The sequence below is a fragment of the Protopterus annectens genome, chromosome 4.part0 (genome assembly GCF_019279795.1).
Source record: "Protopterus annectens isolate FY-2018-M chromosome 4.part0, PAN1.0, whole genome shotgun sequence".
Lineage (NCBI taxonomy): Eukaryota > Metazoa > Chordata > Ceratodontiformes > Protopteridae > Protopterus > Protopterus annectens.
In genome coordinates this window covers 1,855,273,181-1,855,286,166 of record NC_056733.1, presented here as the reverse complement: position 1 = coordinate 1,855,286,166, position 12,986 = coordinate 1,855,273,181, and the positions used below count along the sequence as shown (strand labels likewise).

Sequence of the window (12,986 nt, the reverse complement as noted above, 5' to 3'; positions counted from 1 at the left end):
CCTCACTCCTATAAACTTATTTGGGTTTAAACAGGCCATAACCTCTCCCACTAGGATAAACAAACCGACCAACAGGGAAAGTATCCTGGACTGGATCCTAGTTAACAACCAACCCCAACTGTATACTGCTGGCACTCTCCCTGACAACCTTAGTGACCATTTTCTAACCTATATCATAAAACATAAGATAGGAAACCCTCACCAGACCAAATATAAAACAGTGAGAAACAGAAAAACCTTGACACTGCAATATTCCTAAACGAACTACAGTTGACTGGTCAAAACTAAAAAATCTACCATTAGAAGAGGCTGTAGCTCACTTTAACACTAAATTCCTAAGTATCCTTGATACCCATGCTCCAGCACGTACAATAAAATCTAGATCAAACACAGCACACAGCTCACAAAAGAGGCCAAATCTAAAATCAAAGCTAGAAACAGAGCCTGGGCCAGCTGGAGAACAACCAAAGACCCAGTTGACCATCTAAAATATTGTCAACTCAGGAATGACACAAAAAAATCTATTTTACTGGATAAAAAAAGCTTCTACCATAATCTCCTACAAAAACACCAAAACAACCCCCAAAAGTTCTGGGCAGGCTTAAATCAGCTACTTCATCCAGGACATTCTACCATCCCAACCCCGGCTAACCATAACCATAGTTCCCCAGAGACCATAGCTAGTGCTTATAATAACTTTTTCACCAAAACAATCCAATCCCTAGCAAATCACCTAACCTCCACAAACTTAAACCACACGTCTAATTTATCCACAAATCACCCTGAATTTAGCCTCCAACCAATATCCCCTAGCTTTATCAAAATTCTCCTGAAAAAAACTAAAACCTACCACCCTCTCTGCTGACCTCCTCCCTGCAGAGTACCTACAAATAGCTGCAAATGCCATTGCATATCCATATCTATCCTTATCAACAGAACCTTAACCGAAAATGCCATCCCCTCCCTCTGGAAAATATCTCACGTCATCCCACTCCATAAAAGTGGTAGCTCCTCAGATATTTCCAACTACAGACCCATTGCCATTCTTTCCCCACTAGCAAAATAATGGAGAAATGTGTACACAAGCAACTAATGCAATACCTTTCACAGAATAACTACCCAACTCCCAGCATGGCTTCAGGCCATACCACTGCACCACCTCAGCCCTCCTTTCCTTTACTAATGCCATAAACTTTAACAAAAATGACAATAGGCTGACATCCGCCCTTCTTCCTTGACCTATCAAAAGCCTTTGACATGGTCAACCATGAACTTCTCATTCTTTCTCTAAAATCCATTTCCCCTCAACACACACACTATCCAGTGGTTCCAGCACTACCTAACTGGTAGACAACAGGCAGTACTATAGGAGGGCAAACTCTTCAGTCAGCTACCTCTCACACTTGGTGTCCCTCAAGGCTCCATACTAGGCCCACTACTCTTCTCTATTTTTATTGATAATCTTCACACTGCTATCCCTAAAGCTACCTGTATTCAATATGCAGATGATTCCACTCTCATCTGTTCAGCCACCTCTCCATCCAAACTACAAATCTTAACCCAAAATACATTTAAAACTATTGAGAACTGTCTCGCCAACCAACGCGTACTACTGAACCCCAATAAAACTAAACTTCTACTCTTCACCCCCACTAGTAGATCTGCTACACCTTCATTCTCTTTCACGTCTAACAATGCCACCACTATCTCTCCAAATCAACACACTAAACTTCTAGGGGTTATCATAGACAATAATCTCAAATTTGACCTACAGGTCAACACAACCATACAGACCATTAATAAGAAGCTTGGATCACTGTATAGAAACAAGACACTCTTAACCCCACTGGCTAGGACTGAAATTGCCCAATCTCACCTACTCTCTACTCTTTTATATGCCTCACCTGTACTCTCAAACCTCAATAAAACCAAACTAAGTAAGCAAGCTATCCCACAGCTACAACCATATTGCCAGATTCACCACTGGCTCCACCTATAGAACCCATCACTGCCAGAACCTGAAGCAACTAAAATGGCTAGAACTGCCCAGCTTAATTCATTTCAATCAGCTCTTAATAGCACACAAAGTTCTGTACCACCATAAAGATAACCCCTCTCTTATAAATATTATTAAGCCATATAGCAACCTGAGATCCCTACGTTCAGCTGACAAATTACTGGTCCAAACCCACAAAGCTAATAACTCAGCTGGTGAATCCCTGTTCACCAACTTTGTTGGCAAAACCTGGAATGCCTTGCCAAGCTATATAACCCTACAATCCTCCAAAAGTCTCTTTAAAAAAAACCTCAAACAGTATCTCAAATTGAACTGGCTATGCCCATGTACCAACCCGGATTAAGTTATAAAACAATAGCATAATCAGTAATTATCATAGCATAATCAGTAATTATCATAACATCTAACTACATCACCATGCTATGTATCCAATCTTACTTGTAATTGCGTCTGTCCATGAAAATTGTGAGTCCCTACTAGGGACTGTGAGTTACAATCTTACTTGAAATTATCTATGTCCATGAGAACTGTAAGTCCCTACTAGGGAACATTACTAAACCAATGTGCATAAGATATATTACCACTCTGTTTTTATATATTCTAATTGTTTTCTAATTTCTTGTGTAACCTTTGTATGTTTGACTATGTGGAGCTTTTCTCCCCGGGCCTACCGCTGAAAATGGACATGTATGCAGTCAGACTATCTCGGTAAACAAATGTAAAATAAAATAAAATAAATAAAAATAAAATAGTAAAAGGAGCTACATAGCTATAGGATTTTACATTCAGTGTTTATACAATGAGAGACAGACATTATTCATGGTCAAAAGCTGAAACTGGTTCTTGAAAAGATGAAAATAAAGTTTTTTTTTCTTTCTGTTTACAAGCTATCCTACCACTGGAAATTAAGATACTACCTCCCATTATAAATAGTGTTGGAGCTCCAAGGCAAGCAAGCCTGAAAACTATGTGAACCGTGTTAATTTCCATCCCAAGATAGATAGACAGACAGACAGATATCCCACTTTCAGAACAGCAAAACATGCAGAGCCAGGAATGAACTTGTCAGGTACCCATCCAGTTGTCAAGGTTAGTTTCAACGATACAGGGGCGTCACTTGTTTCAGTGATGGGGCACAGTCATGGGTAATGAATCTATGCCTTCTTGTTTGTATGTCTTTAGAATATTGGAGTATTTATTGAAGTACAAAACAGACCTATTGTAACAGTGAACCAAACTAGGAAATTAAACATTGTTATTCAGCTTGCTTAGAGTCCAAAGCTGTCTCTTTGTATGGGACAAATTCATTGCAAGCAACAGTATGCAACGTGTGGCAAATAACCTGGATAAGTTATTGTACCTCAGGGAATATACCCATGCCTAGCTGTTCATCTTAAGACCCAAGTACTAGAAGATATTTAGCAATAAACCTTTTTAGATAGTCACAAACGAAAGAAAGAAACGACTCCAATACAGGAATCCACCAAAATGGATGATAAATGTCGACCACAGTGTAAAAGTAAACGGCAATGAGACACCAACCAGAAACTCGTTGCAGATGTAGGCAAGAACCAATACTCGTTGCAAATAAGAATAAAATTGATGATTTATTCCACCAAAAAAGCAGCAAAAAGGCACATCGACTAAGCGCTTTCACCAGGTACACTGGCTTCATCAGAGTCCTAATTAACACACCCAGCTTGCTTCAAATAAATACTATTAAATCTTCTTACATTAATCAATTATTCAATTAATCAAACGTCTTGCATCAATGAAACCTACCATTCTAAAAATATTTCAATAACATTTTCCTTCAAAATTAGTTGTAAAAAAACATAAAATTAATGTGTAAAACACCTTATATAACATTTCATATATCTTACCTAAATAAAATGTACCTAACCAAAATTTATTAATTTATTTATTAACTATATTTCATGACTCATCTCATGTAAATAGTTGTACTTGAAATATTGTATAAAAATGTCAAACAACCTTTCTCAACATAAATAATGATAAATAAAATTAATTATGAACAATCATATTACTAATTCATATTAAGCTTGCCCTAAATTTCAACAAAGGTTTCAAGGAAATACTGTCATTGATCCCAGGTGATTTAGTGGCATTCAACCTAATCTGCCACTCCATTTCACGCAGTGCTACACAATTATTAATATCGCCTTGATAATCAGATTGAACCTTGTCAACTATAAAGGACAAAAACTTTTTAAATTCATGACATCCCTGGGAATGTGAAAAAAGTGCATTGTGTTCATCCCCTCTTCTAATAGAACCACAATGTTCTCGGATTCTTTCTTTCAAGCTTCTCGTTGTCATGCCGATGTAAAATTCGTCGCATGACATACAAGTAGCTATATAAACACAATTCTTGGTTTGACAATTACACAATCCAGGGCAAGCAATAGTTCGCCCAAAACCAGTAATGGTGAGATAAGCCCCTACAGCTATATACCTACACCATTTACAGCAACCACATTTGTTCATAAAAGAACGCCTAGAGCCCCTCCAATTTCTTTCCAAAATATCTTTTAGGTTGGAACCCCTACTATAAACAATAATGGGAATGTCACCCAATATATCCCTCATGTCTCTGCTCAAGAAATGTTCCCAAAGACTATTCAAACTTGAACAAATGTCCAGTGAGATATCATTATATTTTAAAATAAATTTAGGAGTACACCCAACCTTGTTGTCCTCCATCAAAACCTCCATCCTATTCTTGTAACCAGTCTGGGAAACCTTTGTTTTCAAAATTGGGACATACCTACTATTCCTCTTTTTATATACTTCACGTTTAATTTTAGTCAGCAAAGTCAATGGATAACCCCTTTCCAGGAATAAACCAATGAGTATGTATATCTCTTTTTTAAACACCGTATCATCACTAATTAGCTTTGATAGACGAACCATTTGGCCCTTCACTAATCCTCTCCTTTGATGTAAAGGGTGACAACTTGTAAAGTGCAACATAGAGTTGAGACATTTATCAACCTTTTTAGATAGTTCACCTGAAACATCCTGCAAAACCACTGTGCTACTTGCTAGCACTTTAAATCCCACTACACCTGAGTGAACAGCTGACTCTAGTACAATCTTCTCAGCAGCTTGCATACCTACAGCATTCTCCTGGAGTTCTACAACTCAGACTGGAATTTCATGTTATTGGTAGACTACACATCCAAAGCACTATATGTTTTCAGATTTGTGGCTATTAGATTTATCATGTAACAAGTTTTTATTTTGCATAGCACAAATTTGCCACAAAATAACTATCATATGCTGATCAATTATTGTTTATATTACAGAGGGTTACAGCTTTGTAAATTGACTTATTTTCCTTTGCCAGAAATTAGCTTTCTGCTTCTGTTGTTAATATCAGTAAGCCATATCCGATCTTTAGTCTTCCTTCCATAGAGTTTTTATTTAGACATGAGCCTGCTTTCCCAGACTTATTTTAAATTGTTTTGTAACCATATGCAGCTTGGAGCAACTGCTGATTTGGCTCACTTGAGTATGACTGTTTACTGAAATGCGGAGCATGTATTAGTCTCTGTGTCATTTACTGATTGTAATGCTCTGGTCCTGATCCAGCTGTGCACTCTTTGACACTTCCCAGCATACCTTGCATGGCTGATTATCTTACCATCCTGTTATCACAATAAATTGCATGACAGCAACCATATTTTTCATTAAGAACATACATTTTATCAGCTCAGCCTGTCCTCCCTGTAATTTTCTTATGCTCATATCACCTGTTTTAAATGCCCTTATGTTGCTCCAATTTATGGAATGCATCTGTATTAGTCACATATCCCAACTGCATCTGTAAGCTGTAAACAAACCTTTTTGGGCATCCTGCATCATGTTGCAGTAAACGGTCTCTTTACATTTACTGCCTGACCAAGCACTGCCATCCAGATATTCTTACATTAGCTGCACATTTTCTGCCATAGAATGAATTAACTCCACTTTAGCAATACTGTCCGCTGTCGTGCCAATGTTCCATCACCTTGTCCTAATACATGCATGCTTGCCATCAGTTTTAGCTGACTTTCTTCCAAATTCTGCATTCGTACTGTGCGTCTGTGCCTTTTTGTAATGCTGTAGACTTTGGACTTACGACCTTCTGAGTAGACTGCAGTCCCTGTGTATGCTCACTGACTCAGACCTGCTATTTCTACGTATTTCATTCAAAAACTGACTTCATTACAGAGTGTTGACTCTTTCCTCTGTCAGTATAAAATGAAGTGTGAGCAGAGTAAGCCACATTATTAATCTTTCATGATAATGGCTCTGTTTTAACATGGCTTTCCTTCATGTCCTTGAAGGTAGTACTCTTATTTCATTTAGCTTGAGCTTGGTTGTTTACAAACTGATGTCTTAAATTAATTTCTTCATGTTCTTCCTCCAAGATTACAGTCTATTAGAGAAAGAACACTGGCAGTTTAGAGCTGTTTAGTGACTTTTTTAAAAAGGCTGCAATTTCCCTTAGTTGCAGCAACCACAGAATTAATGATTGTTTAAAATTAATGTGCTGTGGATGGGGTGCAGAGAGCCTTGCCCCCTTAAAAGATGTTTCCAAATCACTAGGATGTGTAGTCACCAGGTCAACAAGAATCAGTCATCTTACTTGCACCAAGTGGCCCTTAGTTTGGCTCCTAACTAAATACTGTATACATTTTTACCCCCACAAGTTTATCTTCATTATTCTGTAACCATTCTTGTCTTGTTCTATTTCTTGTCAAAAACTGCAAAGTTTCTCAAACAAAATAAAGAGTTGCTGCTAGTGTTCTGACTTGCATCTGTTTAATGGGACCCTGCCAATGCTTAGAAGTATGGCAACCCTGTCCTGAAGTACATTTTAATAGTTTTCTTCTTATACTGTTAGGGAAGTACTTCCTAATGCGATCAAGAACATTAGCAAAGGACCAACCCGGTGGTTAACTCCTGAGGTTATATGAGAACTTACAGCCAGGAGGAAAGCATGGATTATGTCTAAAATATACCTTTCTCTGTCTAGTTGGTTAAAGCTGTACACCATTTAGATCCAGTGCAAAATGTAATGAAAAGTGTAAAGCAGCATCTCTAAATAAAGAACAAGTCAGATTGTTTGACAACTGAATTCGTTTCAGGCGCAACGTTGTCAGAAAAAACAGGAAAGTTGAAAAAGCAGTTCTCCACTGTACTAGCAAAAGCATCCAGTTCTATAAGGCACCTTAGTGTTGTTTTTGTAGTGTTACACAGTATTATAGCATCTGTCTTGTCACCCTGCAGTAAAATGGCTGAGAAGTCTTTCAAACTGTATCAGAGATGAGGAGCTATCCCCCAAAAGTTACAAAGTATGTGGCACCTTTATATTAATTCCTCTCAAGCATATCATAAATATATGACTGGAATCATGTCTAAGTTTGTGCAAATCCGCCAGTCTTACTACTGCCAACAAATGGCACTGATCTTGAAGTTCCTAACTGCATGCCCATGCACCAGTCCTCATAAAAAGAGCTGTAACTGCTTGGCCAACAGCTTGTCTTAATAGCTATGGTCTTCTCAAGAAGAGTTAACAGAATGTCCACTAAGGATGTAGCATCATCACAGCTGCTGCCTTTGTTTTACCAATCCTAATTTAGCAAACATGAATAATGGCATGGTAGCTGATGATGTGTTTGTCATTTTTTCCCAAAGTCTCTAATTCCAGCATATAGGAAACTACTGTTTCACCTTTAACCTTTACTGTCATGGCTTCAGTAGCATGGCAATCAAATAGTTGCAAAGTTATCTCAGCAAATGGCCCTTTTGGAGTGAGAGTCATTCACTCTCTGCTCCACCCAAATCCTGCCACATGTGTTCTCCAGGAATTCAGTTTGAATCCGTAGTTATTTGTCATCTTCATTGGTGCATTTATCACTTCAGCAATTCTTTTGGTACTTTATTATAATGATATGGATAATTAGCAATAACTTCCCCCAAAAACAAAGGTTCACCACAAATTTCACTATAAACCTTTTTAAGACTGACATCATTATATCTAAAAAACGTAAAAGACTTAATTGTACTGATGACCACTGAAATGCTAAGTCACCCCAAGGCAAATACCAAAATTTAATTGTGCTGTTTTAATATTCATAAGTATAAGTAATTTCACACCGCACCGTCTCCTCACACAGTGATAAGGTTCTGTCCATGGCAAATCTATCTCTCAAAACGTGCCATACCATTTCAGACTTGCTTTAGCGCTGAGGCTAGAAATGCTGTTTGTTAGGAAGTGATGTTACCCTATTCAGGGTGTAAGGTGTTTGAGGTAATTAATGGTTGCTCAATGACTGGAACACCATTGTTCCACACTACAAAAACTAAAATCCCCCCGAAGACCAAACAGTCTGTAGAAGCTCCTTGTTGCATAAGCTATTAGGTCCTGTATAGGAAGCAATGTTCCATGTTATTCTACTTAGGTAGGACTAAAAAGGGCCTATGTAATTCTCCAGCTCTACCAGTAACTACCTTACTACTCACTTCAGTAACGAACAAAACCTCCAACTAGATGTACCCAAAATGTTGAATTAACTGCTATTTTTCTCAGAGGTGATGAGTGTTACTACACAATTAATGCCCCCAACACCTTTTACTCTATGTAACAATCTTGGCATAATATCCTGAAAATGCATCCCGTTCTTATTGTTATGAACCTTTCACAGTGCTATGCTACAAAGGTTATTTTTGTTGCTTATCATTCAGTAATTGAGCCCTGTGTATTTTTTGTTTTTATATTTGCTATATTCATAAATGCATCCTACTCATTGTAGCACTTTTTTTTATTTAATCATTTGTTTTTGACCTCTTACTTTATTTTACTATTGTAACAAGTCAGGCAAAAAAGGCCGAATTGCTCCAGAACTGCTTCCTTCATTAAATAAAACAAACAACAACAAAAAAAAAAACAAAACTAAACAAACAAAAAAAAAACTTTGGGAGGAGCAGTGAAGACTCAAGTTGTATCAAAATAACCTACATGAATAAGAGTCTTGCCAGATAAGGAACAAAACAGAAGGAGAAAGTTCCATGTGGGGAAGAGAGGAAAATACTGAGCATGAGATGTAACACTTGAAAACCAAACACGAGGGGACAAAAAGTAATCAGGCTATTGGATGATTGATTTACTGTAGGAAGGACAATCAGCAAGGAGGCAGGCAGACATTGACGATTGTTTAGAAGATGAAGACTGGGGGAAGATAGAAGCAGAACACATTCACACCTTTGAAGGTCACATCAGGTGATGAAAAGCAGAGGTGGCTTGCAGAAGAAAGTAAGAAAAGTGGGAATGGATGGAGGGACATCACATTGGCTCTTCCCACAGGGAATGATGGCAGATCATATAGCACTGATCAGTGAGGAGAAATTGCTTTCCCTTGGAGATGCTAACCCTGAAGTACATATATCCAATGGAATGTTACAAGATACAGTCACCAATGCCTCACAACCAGCCCAGTAATCCACAGAAAATCTTACATCAGTGTTATTTTTAAATTTCAAAAATATACTAAGGGGTCCTTCAGCAAGCTCATTCATGCCCAGCTGTGTCATGGACACAAGTGCTCCAGCCAAGCACCCTTTTGCAGTTGTTAAAATGGGTAGACTTATTGCAGGTCATGGAGGTGGACTCCATATTTGCTATGGAGAACACTTGATGATCCAGGGTGATGGAAAATACAAGCACAGGACAGCTAGTCTAAAACAGTCAGTAAAAACAATTAAATACAGTTAATGAATCATAAATAAGTCTAATTTCCCAGATCTCTGCCATCAGAATGTGATTGCCTATACAATCAATATGCAAAGTCTTCATTATTTTTGTAGAACAGGATTTTGAAAGTGTTTTTCCTGTAATGCTCTTGCTTTTAAGACTGTATTCGTTGTTCATCATTTAAGATTAATTTTATCAGAACCTGTCCAGACACAGTTACATTTACTTTCTGCTGGATAAAAAGTGCATTCTGTCTCTGAGAAACCCTAGTTGGGTTAGAGTACTTGGGCAAAGTGTAGCAGAAAATGCAGGAAGAATGAAAGAACCTGTAGAAATCCTTTGAAAGCATCTTTATATTAAACATTTGTAACAAATGCCATTTTCTTCTTTTATCATGCTGAGCTTTTGTGTGTTTTATTGTAGTGAGTACAAGGTAGTGGTTCAGAAACAGTGTGTGTGTTAATATTCACTTGGCGGAAAGGCCATTGTTTGAATGTGGTGAAAATTTGGGAGAAATTATTCTTTCAACATTTGTGCTGTGATCTCAGTATTGATTATATTAACTAAAGAGTGCATGAGCTGGTGAAAAGTGCTTTGAAGACACTATGTTACAGTGTGTTAGTTTGTTCAAAATGATATTTAGACTGATGTCACAAACATGGGCACCACATACTGTTTGTTGCTTAGAGAGGAAATGACTGTGTAAAATGACTCTCTTGTGCTTTTTTTGAATTGTTATCTTACAACTGAGTAGTTTAAGATTATAAATTGGTTTGATGAATTGGCTAGTTAATTCTCAGAGATCTCTAAAAACCTGATGTCACACTGGAAAGTCCAATCATTAGAAGTAGTTTGTAACAGATACAATATCTACTACTTTTCTGCCCGTACAATCCTAACAGAGTAGCGGCCTTCTAAAATAAGGTTGAAGCTTCTGATTGTTGTCAAATTAAATGTCACACAGTGGGCAACTTACCTGAGGCCTTTTTATTGATACAATGTGTTATATTTTTATTTTCAGGTCCTCTTGATAACAGTGTGTTGTCTAAATGTAATCCCTGTTTATCCAATCCATGCAAGAATAACGGGACATGTAACACTGATGCTCTTGGTGCCTACCGGTGTACTTGCCCTTTTGGATTCAAGGTAAGAATAGAATAATAAAATGGGATCATATTACAGGGCAGCTGAAGAGTTGCTTTCCAGTTTTTTTTTTCAGTGTAGATAATGCCAGCCATGTAGCTGTAATCAGATCAACTGACTTTAATTATTGCATCACATGGCAGTTTGGCTGTGCAGTAGGTCCCATCATGTATGTCTTATTGACCAAATCTAAACCAGTTTTTCATTTGGATGTGTTAGAATTTTACCTTGTGGTGTCTTCCCCTTAAAGGACAATTGTATATAAGTGTTAAGATTTTGTGTTTAAAACTTGATTTTCCTTCCTTTCAGTGTGACTCTTACTGCAGCTTACTTAAATAAAGATTTAAGCAGTTATCTTTCCCTGTTTTCTGTTTGCACCTAATTTTAGGTAATGTTTGCATAACATATTGACTTTCTTTGAAATTGTGCTTTATTTCTTCTTCAATTTAACACAGTACAGTGTTTGATACTTCCTCAAAGTAACAGGCTCTGTCTCTGAGTTATTATCCACTGATAACTACATAACACAAACAAGAATAACAGGAAACCTGGTCTTATTTCCCACTTTCAGCTAGCAACTCCTCCTGTCAGATGATTAGTTCTTTCATTCTCCTGCCCTATCAGCTTACAGCAGTAATATCAGTTACAGCCAGTCCATGGAGGACTGTCCTACTTGTCAATAAGGTGTTTTATGACACTCAGAAGTGCTGTGAATTCTGTTAGACCAGGCTATGCACTATTAGAGTTCCTAATGCATGTATGCTTTCTCACACTGAATCCCCAAAAACACAATTTTCTTTGCCTTTTATCTACTGCTACACAATTTGTTCTCCTTTGTGTGACAGTGACACACTAAACCAAATTTCTTCCCTCCCCCTGAGATGGGAGATTTCAGTGAGGCTTATGTCTTTTATCCCCCTCCCAAGTCTGCTCCTCCGTGACTTATGTATAACATTCAAGCTAAATCTTTGGGACTTTTGTCTGGACTCCATTCCTTTGTTCCACATAGCAGGCCGAATAGGTGACAGGAAAATTGACAATTAAAGCTGAGGCAATGAGTGGCCAGAAGAGGCATTTTAATAATGAAACTATTTACTAACTTTCTGAAAGCAGTTCAGTTGGCCACTGTTTCTACCTCAAACAAAAAAAAAGTTATATAAATATCTCTGTGGGGTCTTGCAGTTAATAAAATCCAACTGGAGTAATTTAAATCATATTCTGAAACACTCAGCATAAGCATTAACTCAAGTTACCATAAAATGAAGATGCAGAATGAAATAGAAAAGAGATAAGATATCATACTGTGGTGGAATCGGACTTGCATGTTAGGAAGAAATCCAGTAGCATTGATACTAGGTATAAGGTCAAGATGTGATAAAATCATTTTTTTTCAGTGTCTGCCTATAGTTGCCCTTTAATGTTCCTTACCCAAAGACATATTGATGTTTAGAATGTGACTCATTCCTCTGTCATAGCTTAGCAGCCTAGCTTACTAGAATGGTATAACCCAACCCAAGTGGAGTCGGATGTAAGAGGCAAGTTGATCATTTCTGTTACTTTCTTATTTTAAAGCTGACACATTCTCTAACTCTCAGAGATTTCACTGCAGCAGAATTTTGAAACACAATTGTTAAAACTATTTAAAGTTTAAGATGTCAGGATATTTAGCTTAAAGACACTTGGACAATATACAATGTTCATATGCTTTGCAGTTCGTCTTTCAAATTGCAGAAGGTTCATAGGTTGGTACTAGGCTATCGGCCCTAGGTCCTATACAAGCCTAGCTATAACAATTCCATGGCTATTTCTTCCCACAGTATTTACTCCCCTGGACCTGTGTCTAGCAGGGCGACTGACATGATCCCTGGGGTGAATTTTCTATCTCCCATCCAATCATCAAGGTTCCTTTTGAAGAGGGCCAAGGAGGTGCTCTGCTTGACATCTATGGGCAGTCTATTCCACAGACTGGGGAGTTTCTGAGTCAGGAACCTATCCCTCCAGCATGTTTTGTTCATTGTGATGACAAGGTTTATATCCCTGGAGTGTGTGTCTCTGAGGGATTGG

At 37.8% G+C, this 12,986-nt stretch overlaps 1 protein-coding gene across 2 annotated transcripts in view; it reads left to right on the top strand.

Moving 5' to 3' along the window:
- Positions 1 to 12,986, top strand: part of LOC122800048 (slit homolog 3 protein-like) — a 2,083,326-nt gene that overhangs the window by 1,875,167 nt on the left and 195,173 nt on the right. For both annotated transcript variants that reach the window (XM_044069531.1, XM_044069532.1), the window contains one exon: positions 10,801 to 10,925. In XM_044069531.1, the coding sequence (XP_043925466.1) occupies positions 10,801 to 10,925 (125 nt within the window). The remainder of the gene's footprint in view (positions 1 to 10,800; positions 10,926 to 12,986) is intronic.